This window comes from Pan paniscus, chromosome 21 (assembly GCF_029289425.2).
Source record: "Pan paniscus chromosome 21, NHGRI_mPanPan1-v2.0_pri, whole genome shotgun sequence".
NCBI classification, from domain to species: domain Eukaryota; kingdom Metazoa; phylum Chordata; class Mammalia; order Primates; family Hominidae; genus Pan; species Pan paniscus.
In genome coordinates this window covers 53,472,079-53,488,758 of record NC_073270.2, presented here as the reverse complement: position 1 = coordinate 53,488,758, position 16,680 = coordinate 53,472,079, and the positions used below count along the sequence as shown (strand labels likewise).

Here is a 16,680-nt window from a genome sequence, read left to right as displayed (position 1 = left end):
GATATCCAGGAGATCAATTCCAAATCGCAGGCTCAAGTACTCTCTGTAGGGGCCAGATGGCTGGAAGCCCAGGACAACATACCCAGATTCCAGACACCAGATCAGTGGTAACTTCCAGCTCAGCCTCTCTGAGATCCCACCTCCTGGCCTTCCTGCTGCTGATCACTAGAGGAGAAAAAACATGTGGATGCAGGTTATCTCAGGAAGAAGAGAGGCTCATTCGGACCCACACTGGTGTTCAGCTTGCCAAGCACATTCCTGTAAGATGATTTTTTTTCAATTCAGCAACATTTGGGAGATCACTTGAGTTCTGGAAGTTAAGTGTATCAGGATTAGGTTTGGCTGCATGTAAAAGAAAACGTAAAATAACAGTGGCTTAAACAAGACAGAATTATACAAATGTCTGGAGGTAGGCAGTCTAGGGCTGGCTTGGTGGCTTCAAGGTTATCAGGGACCCAAGCTCCTTCTCTGCCTTTCTGTTCCATCATACTTACTGCGTAGCTTCCATCTGCAAAGTCACCTTGTGGTTAGAACAGCTGCTGGAGCTCCAGCTCTCATAGCCACACTCTAGGCAGCAAGAAGAAGAAAGCAGAGGCAGAAGGGCAGGAAAAAGAAAAAAAAAAAACCACTTCAGAAGTCACATGCAACACGAATAGATCTTATTTACTTAGCCACATGATCTCAGCGAGAATTATAAAGCACATGCAAATTTGAATCATTGGAAGACGGTTTAAGTGTTTTTTGCTAAGGTGTGAGCAAGTGCGAGGAAACCACTAGGGATAGGGCAGTGCCCCAGGTTAATTAGCAACAGTGGGACAAGAGGTTACTGGAACCCAGGGACACAGAGGGTCACCCCACAAGAGCTGTCACCCTCTGTTGGCACCACAGAGAGGAAGGTGGAGGAATCTGTCCACCAACCTCACTTTCTTCTTTCTCCGATCTCCTGCCAGGGGCCCTTGTCAGTCAAATCCAACCCAAAGCCCAAAGAGCGAAGGGGCTTGTTGAACCAGCACCTCCAGGCCAGTGCCCTGGGGTGGAGAACTGGACAGAGAGCAGGGCTGGAAGGCAGCAGGCAGGCTCCTGGCACATCTTTGGCCATAAGGGAATCTGGGAAATGTTTCCTAGCTGGGTGCATTGAAAATAAAGTCACAGCCTGATCAGAGGAAGAAGGAGAAAGAGATATTTGTGGGCAACTGAGGGTCTCAGCAACACCAGAGATCAGGAGCAAGGGTCCCAGCGAGGGCAGCTCCCCTAGCAGTGGGAAGTGGGGTTGTGTGGCCTAACACTGGGGAGACCTGCGTCATGAGGAGACATTCATGTGGAAACCCGAGGCAGGAGCACTGCAGGCAGAAGCACGGCACATGCAAGAGCCCTGTGGCAGGAACAGGTTTCCCAGGACGTTGGAGGAGGGCAGCAGGACATGGGAATGAAGGGGAGGAGGATGGGGAAGAGGGCGGCAGAGAGCAGACAGGGGAGACCTGGTGGTCCCCAGCAGGCCATGCAGCAGGGTCTGGATTTGATTGCACGCCCGATGGAAGGTCCCCAGAATGTTCTGAGCTGGTCAGCTATGCGTGCATGTTCTCAGAGGCACACCCCGGCTGTAGGTGAAGAGGGTGGCCCAGGGACAAGAGCGGAAGCAGGGAGATCAGGTGGTGGTTGCAGCAGTCCAGGTGGGAGATGCTGGTGGTACGGAGCAGGACGGGGCACTGCAGAGCGAGAGAGGTGGGTGGATTCCGGTGCTGCTTGGAAGGTCGGCAGGGTTTGCTTTATGGATCCTGAGTGGGTGGGTGAGGGAAGAGGAATCGGGGATGACTCCTAGGTTTTTGGCTGAGCCGTTGGGCAGATGGCAGTGCCATTTACAGAGATGGGAAGGCGGGGGCAGGAGGAACAGATTGGGAGAGGTGGGGAAGGGGGGACATTAAGCTGCTTTGCAAACATCACCCACCAGGCCTGTGGCTGGGCGGCAGCTCTGCGTAGCCCTTTCTGAAAAGTGGGGAAAACACCCTGGAAGCCCTGCCCCATTGAATAAATATCCCCTCCCAGGGATGGTGATTGTAGCATTTTGAGTTAGAGGAATATTTCTGGGTGGAGTTTCTCAGAGAGGAAATGACCAATCATTGCAGAGCCCCGTCAATTACACCCAAGCCCTGCCCTTTCCCACATGTGCTCTGCCACCTCTCTGCTATGGTTGACGATGACCATAGCAGAATTTTCTCCCAGGAACTTCTGCAACCAGAGGCAGCAGAAAGCAACGGAGAAAAAATTAACTGCATGGTCTCTCTGACAACCCGATGCTTATTAATAGAATCTCAGTCCTGCCTCCTCGACATCTGCTTAATTGATTTTGGGTTTAGGAACCGATTTGGAGCCTTGGCTTTTCGTAGCTGAAACCAGCAATAACATTTGTCTTTATTTTGTAATGTCCAAGAGTCAGGAATGGTTCACCTTTGCACCAACAAAAGAAAAACAACAACCTGTGAGCAACAGGTCTCCAGAATCCAGTGTAATTATTCTGGATTGAGTTACAGGCACAGCAAGAGTTGCCACCAGCAGCAGTGAGCACATCTATACTAGGTGAAAAATAAGAGATTCCCTTTTTATGTGTGTGTGTATATATATATATTTTATTTAAGTTCTAGGGTACATGCGCACAACGTGCAGTTTTGTTACATATGTATACATGTGCCATGTTGGTGTGCTGCACCCGTTAACTCGTCATTTACATTAGGTATATCTCCTAATGCTATCCCTCCCCTCTCCCCCCACCCCACAACAGTCCCCGATGTGTGATGTTCCCCTTCCTGTGTCCATGTGTTCTCATTGTTCAATTCCCACCTATGAGTGAGAACGTGCGGTGTTTGGTTTTTTGTCCTTGTGATAATTTGCTGAGAATGATGGTTTCCAGCTTCATCCATGTCCCTACAAAGGACATGAACTCATCCTTCTTTTGCCCAAGTGTGGCTCCCGATTTCTGCTGTTTGTGCCCCAGGCCTTTCTCTCCCCTCTGCTGGAGACAGAGCTATTCTGGGGCAGTTGGTCAGGTCTGATCGGGCCCAGCCTGCTGCAGCCCATTAGCAGGTGTTGCCTTGGGCATGACAGGGAGCTCACAAGCTGATCCTACAGCACTGCGGACATTCCAGGGACATTTGAGGGCCAGGAGAGGGCTGCTGAATGAGTTCCAGCCTGTTAGGTGGACACCAGTAGCCAGAGGTCAGTGCAGGACACAGGTTCTTTCCTGCCTGTGGCTCGACCTCATAGCCCTCTTCATCCCCCACCTGTCCAGGTCAAGACTCTGTTCCAACCTGTACCTGACCCCGCAGCCTCTCTTCCCCGCTAAATGCCTGTTCTCTGCAGGTCTCTGGGCCCCAGTAGAGCGTTACCTTTGCAGATTTATTTAGCTGCTCCCTTCACTTGGAATTGAATCAGCTAAGGGTTGCAAACTCCACGCCCACAGGGCTAGGCAGGTGCTGGCAAGGAGGAAGTCAGCATGGTAGGGGCCGTGGAAGACCGGAGGAAGACCTTGTCAAGTGGGCCTTCGCTACTCGGGTCTAGCCCACCGTGGGCCCATCAAAGCCAGATCTTTGCATTTTTCAAGCAAAGCCAGAAAGTTGAATTGATGTGAAATCTCGCAATTTAAGAAAAAGGCCGTTCAATTTTTAAAATCCTTTCCTTTTGGGCAGACCTAAATCAAACACACATGCAGACAAGATTTAGTCTAGAGGGACTCCGTTTTTTAACTCTGTGTGAGATGATACTTGTTGAAAAGCTGACATGTGGCCGGGCATGGTGGCTCACTCCTGTAATCCCAGCACTTTGGGAGGCCAAGGCAGGTGGGTCACTTAAGGCCAGGAGTTCAAGAACAGCCTGGCTAACATGGTGAAACCCCATCTCTACTAAAAATACAAAAAATTAGCCGGGAATGATAGTGGGAGCCTGTAATCCCAGCTACTCGGGAGGCTGAGGCAGGAGAATCACTTGAACCCAGGAGGCAGAGGTTGCAATGAACCGAGATCGTGCCATTGCACTCCAGCCTGGGTGACAAGAGAGAAACTCTGTCTCAAATAAGTAAATAAATAAATAAATAAAAGCTGGCATGCATTAAGTGCTTTCTGTATGTCAAGCATTGAACTAAAAAAGTATATATATATATATTTTCCCCCTCAAAACTCAGAACAACCCTGAGAAGGAGGCACTGTTATTCTCCCGCTTTGCGAGACGGGGAAACTGAGGTGCAGGGTGGCTAAATCATTTGCACAAGGTACCTGGTTAATAGGAAGTGGCAAAAATCAAGATTTGGAATCAGGCCTTCTGACTGAAAACCTTTTTCATCCTATTGAGTATGGTGACATAGTGATAGGTTCTAGAATCTATCCTAGAATTTCATAGTCAAACCTTATACCTAAAGTTATTTATGGGCTGTGTTTTTACAGACAGGGAAGCTGAGGCTCAAAGTCAGTGATTTACGGCAGTTCACACCTCATTCTTGGCCTCTCAATTCAGTGCTCTTTGGCACCCAAAGTCTACAGATGAAAAAGGGCCTGGTGATTCAGTCTAGGACCGAAGTGTGTATGTGCATGTGTTTGTGTGTGTGTTATACACATGTTCATTTGTAGCAGCTGAACCCTTTTAACATAGAAAACAAAACAGGTAAGAGAGGAATCAGGAGAAGGACGCGGCCTGGAGAGGGGTGTGTGGTGCCCCCTTCATCCTCAGCCTGCCCCATGCCAGGTGGACCTTAATGCCCCTCTCCTCAAGGAAAGAAAGCACAGCTTGGGGGCCCCTGGGAGCAGACTGGCCCCAGGTAGAGTATAGCAGGTGATATGTGGCCACAACAGTGGCCACAGTGGATAACAGTGTTATCCCAACACTGGGAGGCCAAGGCAGGAGGATCACTTGAGCCCTGGAGTTCAAGACCATCTATAGATTTTTCGGTCATCTATAGAAAGCCCACTGTGTGCCCTCTTCCCCTAAATCCTAGGGTCTGCTTCACACAGGGGTAGCACACAGACAGGCCTGCAGACCCGTGCAGGAATGCCAAGTGCCAAATCCTGCCCTCTCCCATTGTTCTAGAAACCTGTGGCCCTCTTGCTGCATGTATTTATTTTTTATTTATTCAGGAGTTCAAGACCAGCCTGGTCAACATGGTGTAACCCTGTCTCTACTAAAAATGCACACCAAAAAAAATAGCTGGGCATGGTGGTACTTGCCTGTAATCCCAGCTGCTCGGGAGGCTGAGGCAGGAGAATCGCTTGAACCCAGGAGGTAGAGGTTGCAGTGAGCCGAGATCACGCCGCTGCACTCCAGCCTGAAAGACAGAGGGAGACTCCATCTCAAAACAATCAATAAAATTACACAAGCAAAACTTTAAAATATCCAAGTAATGCAAAGCAGAGATAGCCCTTGACTCCCCACCCACCGTGTACACCACTCACCCCAAAGGCATCTGCATGTCCCCTAAGAATCTGTAGCCTGCATGTCCCCTAAGAATGTTTACTCTTCATTTACTCACACGGAAGCACCAGGAAGAGCAGCAAAAGGCAAGAAGGAAGGGGAAGGCATGATTCTAATCAGCGCAGTCCAGAGAAAGCCTTGCTGAGAAGGTGATATTTGCAGAAACCTGAAGGCAATGAGGGACTGAGTCTGGGCTGAGGAGTGGCAGGTGCAAAGGTCCTGAGGCAGAAGCATGCTTGGTGTGTTCGAGGAACAACAAGGAGGAGGTCAGTGTGACTGGAGCAGAGGAAGTTTAGAGAGAGAGCGCGCAGTAGGAGTTGTAGTTGGGGCAAGTGAGCATCCGGATCACTGAGGACCTTGTAGGACAGAGGGAGGACTTTGATTTTTACTCTGAGTGAGGCAGGCAGTCAGTGGAAGACAAAGAGCAACGAATATGATGATTTCACTGATTGTTTTAAAAGAAGTCCTGGCCAGGCAGGCATGGTGGCTTATGCCTGTTATCCCAACACTTTGGGAGGCCAAGGAAGGAGGATCACTTGAGCCCAGCAGTTCAAGACCAGCCCGGGCAACGTGGTGAAGCCCCACCTGTACAAAAAATACAAAAATTAGCTGAGTGTGGTAGTGTACACCTGTAATTCCAGCTACTCAGGAGGCGGAGGTGGGAGGATCACCTGAACCTGGGGAGGTCGAGGCTGCAGTGAGCTGTGATCGCACTACTGCACTCCAGCCTGGGCAGCAGAGTGAGACCCTGTCTCAAAAGAAAAAGCCTCTGGCCACCAAACGGAGAATAGAAGAACAGCTTGGGAGCCTACCGCAATAGTCCAGGCAGAGAAAACAGTGATTAGAGTGAATTTAAGTCAAGGTCCTGTGTTTACTGACTCCGCCTTTATTTTTCTCCCTGCCCCATTCTTCCTTCTGCTGCTTTCTCTAGGAGGCCCTGCCATCACAGACTCTAATAATATCTATAATTTAAAGAAACTAGCCATAGGAAGGCATCTCACTAGTTATACATCAAAATCATCCAAGTTGAGGGCCGCAGGGGTTTGTCTGGGAGGGGTACAGGGTTCCCCTGCTCCCAGCTGAAGCAGGCCTCCAACAGATAGGAGCCACCTAAGCCTCAGGAATGGCAAAAAAAAAAAAAAAAATCATGTTTTGAATCCTGAAACTCCCTGGCACCTTGCTAAGTCCCCATAGATAGTGTTTGCTCTGACTTAGACCTTTAGAAGGGCAAATTCATTCAGCATTTCCTATGACACTGGCAACGTCGTCATCTGTGGCAGGTCAGCAAAATATTGATTTTATCAACGATGGACTTACTGGATGGTGCATCCAAAAATATATATATATAATTCACACCTTAATTCTCTAACTCGACGTAGTTAACTTGGATTGAGATTAAAGGGTTTTTTCTTAAATCACGTTAAATAAAAATATCAAACAAATCATAGCACAGTGGTACACAGAGAGGCCCCCAAAAAGCCACCGTGAATGGGGAGGCAGTTCAGGAGTGTCATGGGAGAAACTGCATTCTAGCAGTTGGGTGGTTTGGGCCCCCAAGTTTAAATCCCAACAGATGGGCCTGGGGGTGAGGCCTCTCCAGCCCATCAGAGTCACAGAGGTGTCAGAGTGACCTCACCCTCAACCTAGTATGGTGGGAAGGTTTGGTCATGGAAAGAAACCGGGTCTGTTTTTGTCTGCATGTCCCCAGGTTTATGTTGGACGAAAGAAGTTGAGGTTGGCTGGCCCAGCTGCATTGAAAAGCTTGAAAACTGGCCTTTTCATTTCTGTGTGGCCGCGTCGTTCAGGTCCTTCCCTCCCGTCGGAGCTGTCCTTCTGCATTAGGGCTGGGGCTGGGCGAGGGGATGAAATCATATGTTTTTGTGTTACAGAGGTAGGTTTACACAGCCTCGTCGCTATGGCAGTTTTAATAAAGCAGGTTACTGTCCCCAAGGGGAGGCTTAGCACATAGCACTGCCCATGCACAGATGCTGCTGTCATTCCGGGGCACTGTTGTCCTTTACTCGTGGATTGACACAGCGCTCCTCCGCCAGCTGATTTGGGAAGGGTGAGTGCTGGCCAAGAGCACCTCACAGCTCGCTTCCTCTGGAATGAGGAGGAAGGAGATCTAAGCATTTGGAGACCCTGGATCTGAGCCCATTAAAAACAAGAAATGGTTCTGGAGGCTGTTCACTGTTTGCCAAGGCAGCACTGGGGGCTGCGGAGTGCAGGTGATTTCATCAGGTGACGGCCTGCCCTGCGTTCCCTTCCAGGAGAAGGGTCTGACCAGTTAGGTGGGTGGCCAGCTTTTGTCCTTTCTGCAGGCGCTGGAGACCGAGAGAGGCTGAGCTCTCACTACCAGCTGCTTCATCCTTTCTCCTTAGTGTTTGGGACCAGGGAGCAAAGGATTGATTCCACTTGGGGTGCCCTGGACTCGTGCATTTAAGAAATATTTATGAGCACCCACTGCGTGCCAGGCACTGTTCTAGGCTAAGCTGTGGAGCCATCAAAAGTCACAGGGGACAACAAACGGGATCAGTAGATAAATACATAAAAGTATATCGTGTGTTAGATGATGAGTGCAGGGTTGAAAATGTCAGGCAAGGAAGGGAGTAGAAAATATTGGGGGCCAGGGAAGGCTCCACGGAGAAGGGAACTTTTGAGTAAAGACAAGAAGGGGGTGAGGGCACCGCTGTGGGGCTCCGGGGGAGAGGTCTTCCAGGCAGAAGGAACAGCAGGGCGCAGGCTCTGGGATGGGAGCACGCCTGGTCAGTCTGTGGACAGAGCAGGGGACCCTGTGGCTGCAGAGAGTGGGTGGAGAGGGGGATGGGGTTAGGGAGGGAGGGGATTGGGTCCCACCACACTCTGTGGATGGCCAGAAAGACTTGGGCTCCTCTGAGTGAGCAGGAGCCCCGGAGAGTGTCAGGAGAGGAGACTCTGGCTACACCGTGGGGAATAAGTGACTGGAGTCCAATCAGGAAGCAACTGGCCTGATTTCAGGGAGAGAGGATGATTGCCTGGCCCACGGGGGAGGTGGCAAGGGTCCGATCGTGGATGTTTACGTTGAAGAGAGGGCAACAGGCTTTGCTGATGGATTGGATGTGGGAACTGAAAGATGGGAGGAACCGTAGCCAAGATGATTGCCCAAGTACCCGGAGGAAAGGGGAGTGGCTTCGGGAGGAGCAGGAGGGACAGTGACATCAGGGCTCGGCTGTGGGTGTGGCACCTGAGGTCTAATCGACAGCCGAATGACATCAATGGATGTCAGGGTTGTACCAAGCCACACATCAAGGGATGTCAGGTCCGGATTGTACCAAGCCAATGATTGCCAAATTCTAATCATTCCCTCACAATTTTCATCATATATCTGTGTGCCACTTGTACGATTATTTACTTTTTAAAAATCGGCTGCAATTGTTTATTGTTGTTGTTGTTTTAAGAGGATTTCCACCACCCTAAAGGAAAAGCTAAGGTTACTTGCCCTAAGTAGAAGGAAACCAAGCCACGCAATTAATCTAAGGCAATGCCACCCCCTGCCTGGAGCTCCCAGTGGCCTTTCACACCACCGGCATCCCTGGTGTTTGGTGATGTGACCCTGGGCCACCCCCACCCCTGGTGTGCCTGATGAAGTCACCACTAGAGGACCCCCTTCTGGGTCACCAAGGGACCATTCTGAGCTTAACTGAAGCCAAGAGTGGACCAAGAGCATGGGGACCTCTCTGCACTTCCTCAGGACACTGTTACCACCTCCCGTGTGACTGTGACATTTTGTGAATGTGAAACTCAGCACCCCGCCTCTGCTAGGCTTGAGTCTTCACTGCCTTCCCAGCTGTGCAGCCTTAGCCAGTCATTCAGCTCCCCAGGTTCAGTTCCCTCTTCTGTAAAATGGGCCATTGGGAGAATTAAGTGATGAATGTCTTCAGCCCAGCCATAAGCATTCAGCCAGTGATAGTCGCCACTATTAATTATAATGATTATTACTGGCATAGAAGACTGCCCTCTTCCCCAGGAATAAGTTGGAGTGCTCTCAATTCCTTAGCTATATCAGAAGGTTGCAACACCCAAGCCTTCAGGGGTCGGGCAGGTAATGAGAGTGGGTGCAGGTGGTGTAAGAGTGTAGGGAGCACAGGGGAGTGTGGCAAACTGGAGAGCACGTATTCTGTGTGATGCTATTTAATGTCACATTTTTAAAATCCACTCTACAAGACACCAACACACAGATCTGTGGACACCAACTGGTTTGGACTCCTGAGATATGAAAACCCGAGTGTAAGATAGTGTTTTATGTGTTAATTTAGCTGGTCTCTGTTGAGCACATTATGTGCCAGGCACTGTGCTAGGCAGTGAACAAAGTAGGCTGAGTCCCTGCCCTTGTGGTGAAGGCAGCAACATACAAATAAGTGAAATCAAAATGACTTATGTTTGAGGACAGTAACTGCTGTGGAGAGACACGGAGCGGGGAAGCAGAGTGGAGAGTGCTATGGGTTGCAGGAGGTGGTTTCAATACAGGCCAGGAAGAAGGCCTCTCCAAGAAGGTGGTGTCTGATCAATAACTTGAAGGAGACAGAGGTAGCCCTGTGATTGGAGGAGTGAGAGCATCCCAGGCTGGGGGTACGGCTGAGGCAGGGGCCAGGAGGTGGGAGGGCAGCCAATGTGCAATCCTGGGACCTCAAGGGCACGACCTTGGTGACTTGATTGGTGGTAAAAATTTAAAGTAGAAGCAGCTGATTGCTGAGCAGAGGGCCTTCCCCAGATCCCAGGAGGCTGCAGTGGGTCTGATGCTTGTTTTCAGGTTTCTAGGGGGTTGCTAGGTGATTGGGATCACAGCCTTCACATGCCTGGTAGACCTTGTTTTGGTTTCCCACTGCTGTCCTAACAAATCACAAACTGGGTGGCTTAAAACAACAGAAATTTACTCTCTCAACAGTTCTGGAGGCCAGAAGTCCAAAATCAAGGTGTTAGCATGGCTGTGCTTCCTCAGAAGGCTCTAGGGGAGAGCCCTTCCTTGCCTCTTCCAGCCCTGGGGACCCTAGGAGTTCCTTGTTCCTTGGCTTGTACGTGAATCCCTCCAGTCTCTGCTTCCCTTTGAATGTGGCCTTCCCGTCTGTGCCTGTGCGTCTTCTCCACTTTGTGTCCTATGTGGACACTTGTCACTGGATTTAGGGCCCACCTGGGGAATCCAGAACAAATCTCATTTCAGTAGCCTCAATTTAATTACATCTGCAAAGACCCCCTGTATTGGTCTGTCTTCATGCTGCTGATAAAGATATACCCGAGACTGGGTAATTTAGAAAGAAAAAGAGGTTTAATGGACTCAGTTCCATGTGGCGGGGGAGGCCTCAGGATCATGGCAGAAGGTGAAAGGCACATCTTACATGGCGGTAGGCAAGAGAGAATGAGAACCAAGCAAGAGGGAAAACCTTTATAAAACCATCAAATCTCGTGAGACTTATTCACTACCAAGAGAACAGTATGGGGGAAACAACCCCCATGATTCAACTGTCTCCCATCAGATCCCTCTCACAACACGTGGGAAATATGGGAGCCACAATTCAAGATGAGATTTGGGTGGGGACACAGCCAAACCATATCACCCTCTTTCCAAATATGGTCACATTCACAGCTTCCAGAAATTAGGACATGGTCTTATCTTTAGGGGACGGGGGCACCATTCAACCCACTGCACACCTTAAGAACTGCAAGGAAAAGGGGAAAAACCAAGGATGGCCATAGAAGAAAGAGAGAGGGTCTCCATGGAATATTTCCATCAAATCACTAAGGGTCTGGGTACCAACCACAGCATACAATTGAGCATGCACTCGTCACACCTATGTTGAGTACCCACTGTGTGTCACACACGGCAGCAGTGCTGAGGATTCAGCGCTGAGCGGAGCACATGGCCTTTGCCCTCCTGGGACCGTGGCCTGCACACAGTAGGGCTCCCACACACGTTCGTTTGCTTCCTTCCTTCCTTCTTGCCTTTCTTCCTAAGTGTCTTGCTCTGCTTACAGCTTGGTTGAGAAACAAGAGCAGGCATGGCCAGGCAAGGTGGTTCATGACTGTAATGACAGCACTTTGGGAGGCAGAGGCAGGCGGATCACTTGAGGTCAGAAATTCCAGACCAGCCCGGCCAACATGGCGAAACGTCATCTCTACTAAAAATACAGAAACTAGCTGCGTATAGGGGCTACTTGGGAGGCTGAGGCAGGAGAATCGCTTGAACCCGGGAAGCAGAGATTGCAGTGAGTCAAGATCATACCACTGCACTCCAGCCTGGGCAGCAGAGCAAGACTCTGTCTCAAAAAAAAAAAAAAAAAAAAAAAAAACAAAGAAAAGAAAGAAACAAGAGCAGGCATGACCGAAACCTCGAAGCCTGGGGTATGATCAGTACTCAGGACACACGCCACAAGACTGCTCAGAGCTCTCAAGCCCAGGGTGGTGCCAGAGGCTCCCTACGAGAGGTGTACTAGGCCGATGGGTTGGATTTGGGGTGAGGGGTGGTGGGTTCCAGGCTCGAAGAAAAATGTGGACAAGAGCCCAGCAGGGTTTGTGGCTGATGGCAGAGCACCTCAGCCAGGGAATACTCAGGGAGAAGGTTTGCCACCAGGTTGGCGTGACCAGATTTCAGTAAGAGCAAACAATTATTGGGAAAGTTCCAAAGAAAAGAAAGTATAATCTTCCCTCAATTTACACGGTGGTTGGTTTCCAAAAGAAAAAACAAAACAATGTATATTAATACCCTGCAAAAACAATGTTGTGTTTAAAATTTGTAAAACAGTTTGATTTCAGTCTCAGGTCATTTATAAACAGGTTTTTACCTGCCTTGCAGGTAGATATGCAATTACAGTACAGGACAGTGACAGTACAGTCACTTACAGTCACTCACCTCCAGCACCATTGCAAAATCCTCCAGACTCCAGACCTGGACTTCAGGAGTGTCCAGGTGGACTCGGGACCCAGGGTCCTTCCTGATTGTGCAGGACGGTCCCACCGTGCAGCAGTGGCCCCTGCCCCATCTGCCCCGTAGGTCTGCAGAATGTGCCCACTCCAGAACCTAGGGATGCCACGTGCTGAGAGCCCCCCGGTGCCGGTGCCCCCCGGGTCTCCTGCCCTGCGCCTTACTTCCACCCTTGACTTGCAGGTTCCATGCAGGTGATGAACAAGACCCGGCGCATCATGGAGCAGGGCGGGGCGCACTTCATCAACGCCTTCGTGACCACACCCATGTGCTGCCCCTCACGCTCCTCCATCCTCACCGGCAAGTACGTCCACAACCACAACACCTACACCAATAACGAGAACTGCTCCTCGCCCTCCTGGCAGGCACAGCATGAGAGCCGCACCTTTGCCGTGTACCTCAATAGCACCGGCTACCGGACAGGTGAGCAGGGACGGGGGCAGGTGCAGGAAGGGAGTGACAGCCAGGGCGGGCGTCCCTAGGTGTGGTCTGCACACCACTGCGGTACCCGAGTTGATTCTGGATAGCCCCTAGAGCAACTGTCTTATAATTTCAGAGTTGTGCATTTATTTCTGTGTGTATTAAAGAAATACAGATTTATTTGCCTACAGTAGTGATGTAAAGTGACCTTGTCAAAGGAATTTGAGTCCCCCAAAAAAGTGAGTCTTTTCAAACTATGAATTATAGTGTGGAGAGGCCATAAGGTGCCCATGCATGAGTTTGCATCCTCTGTTAATAGTTATTAAGCCCATCAGGGACTGTTTCGTTGACTTCAAACCATCAGCTTGGAAGAAGGTTCCAAAACATAGGGGTGGGGGATGGGAATTCATGGAGGGGAACAGATAATGGGGCTGTGTGGTCGCTTTCTACGTGGCAGTAACCAAGGTGGTGCAGAAACTGACATGGTGGTTGACTGTCCACACTCACCCGTGTCATCCTGGGTGGAGGGCGACCCAGTTCCTGTTTGCTTATCCTGCAGGAGGTCTTTGGTGGGCTCTGAAGGCTCACCTGCCAGGCTGGTTGTCTGAGGTAGAGATGCAATTACAGTATAGTCACTTACCTCTAGCACCATTGCAAAACCCTCCAGACTCAATTCATTTAACTTGCTTTAATTAAAAATAAATAAATACTCCCCGCCTTGGGTAAGAAGCCGCGGCGGTTGTGAAATCAAGATATTGTGGCTCAGATGTTGCAACCCCAGGAAGTTGCATCCAAGTGACAAGGGGTTTGTTTGGGTGGGAGTGCCGCAAGGGAAGGATGGACTCCTCCTTCAGCCCTGTCCGCAGCGCTGGACCTGCAGCCCTCGAGGCTGGGCAGCTTCCTCTCAGATACACAGTGTGGGCTGGCAGGGATGCTTTGGTGTGGGGAGCAAGCCAGTAAGGTGTGTCTTCTTACAGCCTCATCCCATAGCCAGAATCACCTAGAAAGTGTGTTCTGCTGAGAACTAGAAAGGCCTCGTTCCTATACCTTGTTCGTGTGTATTGTGCATGCCATTATGCAGAATCAACCACCTGTTGGTTCCCCTGAGCCTCTGCAGAAAGCCACATGTGTCAGAAGTTACCATGGCCACCACCCTAGATGATTGGCGGGGGCCTGGATGTTGCTAGCAGAAGCAGGACAGGCAGGCCCGCAGCAGAGCAGTGGGCCCTTATTGAAGATGCACCTGCAACTTGGGTCTAGAAAGTACAGCCATGCACTCAAGAGTGACCAGCCTTGAAATGTTTTAAAGTCTGAATATTTCACTGAAAATCTTATTTTAAAATATGCCGGCACAACTTATTTTTTCTTTAATGTATACTGGGGGCCAAAGAAAATATGTCTGAGGGGTGAGTGTGTGGCTCACAGACTGTCTTTTCACAACCTCTGGGTGAAAGGTCTGTACAGAAACCTTTCGTTTTGGATGCTGGAAGATCAGTAAAGACCCTAGACCTGTTCTCATCAATCCCCCTCATTTCACAGCCAGGGCCACTGCAGCCCAAAAAAGAGACCTGCCCAGAGTCAAAGTGAGGTGTTTGTGGCATAATCAAAATGGAATGCAAGATCATGGGAATTCAGAGGGGGCGTGGAAATAGTATTCATCAGACTGAAAGGAAACTCATATATTCTGTGCCATTTTGAGGGCTCAGGGCGGGAGCTAAAGGCTAGTGTTTCAAAATCTTACAGGCGACATGAGAAAATCAATCATTTCAAGAATAAACATTCTCTAAAGTGGATTTCCCAAACTTGTCCTTGAATGTATGCAAATCACCAAAAAGCTGTCTCCCTAAAATAAGTGCTTTTATTCAACTATGCTTCATTATTACACCCTCATGAAGACTGGGAGCGTAATGTCAAGTGTAAAGAGCCAGATACCGAGAACATTTACGTTTTTGTAAAACTGCCACTGAGAATTTTATTCATTATATTTAGAATGCCACTCTGTACAAAGAATCCCATTCCAGCCTTACTTTCAGAACTCAGGACCCTGAAAACACCTGTTTAGTCTGATGAACTGGTGTACTCCTTGTTATTACATAATAAGAGCCACATACCCTGTATAGTTTCCCTCTTTGCCCTGGCAGCTAGGAAGCTCAGGTTTGAGTTTTATATTGAGTTGTTGTTTAAAGTGGAAATGTTTTTAAAGATCCAACTGCATGATATGTTATACTGATCAGTGTTGACTAAGAAAAATGACAAAAACCTATAATGAATTCAAAACCTTTTAGATTATTTTTTCCTTTTAGATTGATTTGTACATACATATTAGAATATACTGTAAATTTGTAATCCCCCAAGGACCAAAAGTAAATTGTTCCTGCTGAGTCTTCAGCCATGTTAAACCCTGTGTTCATGTGGCCACCTAGCAAAGTTGGTTCAGTTGGATTTAAGTTTGGCTGTGTGGGTGAGAGAGACCGGGGATGTCAAATAAAATTCCAAGTTGTTCTGGTGGCGCTGCTCTATGAAGTGGTCAGAGACTCCGACTCCATTTCTCCTTATTTCCTATTGGTGAGAAACAAGTCATATGGCCATGCATGGCAGCAAAGGGGCCTGGGAAATGTAGTCTTATTCTAGGTGGACATTTGCCCAGATGAAAGTTATTTTACTGTGGGAGAAGAAGAAAATGGATACTGAAGGACAAGTGAAGTCTAGGCCACCCTAACGGTTATTAGCCATTTGTGTTTGTGATACTCGTTTGAATAGAGGAGATCAGCCCAAACTGAGGAAGACTGACCCCAGAAAAATGCTACTTAAGTGGACCAACATTTCATAATAAATAGTGCTTTTAATGTATTTAGTAAGGTATTTGATCTTGAAATGAAACTACAATGTTTCGAGAATAACTCTGTTATGTTACATCTCTTTTTTTCTTTTTCTGAGACAGAGTCTTGCTCTGTCACCCAGACTGGAGTGCAGTGGCACAGTCTCAGCTCACTACAACCTCTGCCTCCTGGGTTCAAGCGATTCTCCTGTCTCAGCCTCCTGAATAGCTGAGATTACAGACGCCTGCCACTACGCCTGACTAATTTTTGTATTTTTTGTAGAGATGGGGTTTTGCCATGTTGGCCAAGCTGGTCTCAAACTCCTGGCCTCAAGTGATCCACCTGCCTTGGCCTCCCAAAGTGCTGGGATTACATGCATGAGCCAACGCACCCGGCCCTCTGTTAGGTTGCATCTAATGATATTTAACAAATATTGGGCTCTAGTTGCAACTAATGAGTTGATTCTTCAAGCAAGTGAATTGACGAAGTGTAGGGAGGAATATAATGTGTTTCACAAATTGAAATGGATGGCACAAGATGATATCCTTTACTTCACTAGGGACATTTTTGCAAAAGTATTTGAGGATTTGATCAATTTTTTCAAGGGCCTCTCCTAATTCTCTGACATCTGAATCTTCCCCTGTGAAGTGCATCTCATACTTCATCATCCTTCTCAATAGTCTCTTCTCCTTCATGTAGTATCTTTATAGACCAGGTAATTATTCGTCAGTGGATTTGCATGTGTTTTTTGAGCTATCTTCCAGCGTCATTTTAATTAATTTTACAAACCCTGCATCTTTTAAAATATTTGCAATTTCATTTTGCAGTGATCTTGCTTTGCATGGCTCCATGTTTGCAGTGGAGATTGACAAAGGACAAAATGAGAGAAGCTAAGTTTAAGCAGGATAAATATCAATTTGTTCATGAATATTTCTCTGTATGGCTTCTTACAACTTGAGGGACTTGGATCTCAGATATGAATACCCTTGGAAGGATCAATTGCATCCTCAGGTTTTTTGTTTTCTTTGTTTTTTT

General features: G+C 48.6%; 1 protein-coding gene across 11 annotated transcripts in view; it reads left to right on the top strand.

Moving 5' to 3' along the window:
* Positions 1–16,680, top strand: part of SULF2 (sulfatase 2) — a 129,897-nt gene that overhangs the window by 37,439 nt on the left and 75,778 nt on the right. For all 11 annotated transcript variants that reach the window (XM_003826019.6, XM_063601212.1, XM_063601211.1 and 8 more), the window contains exon 3: positions 12,590–12,829. In XM_003826019.6, coding sequence (XP_003826067.1) covers positions 12,590–12,829 — 240 coding nt within the window. The remainder of the gene's footprint in view (positions 1–12,589; positions 12,830–16,680) is intronic.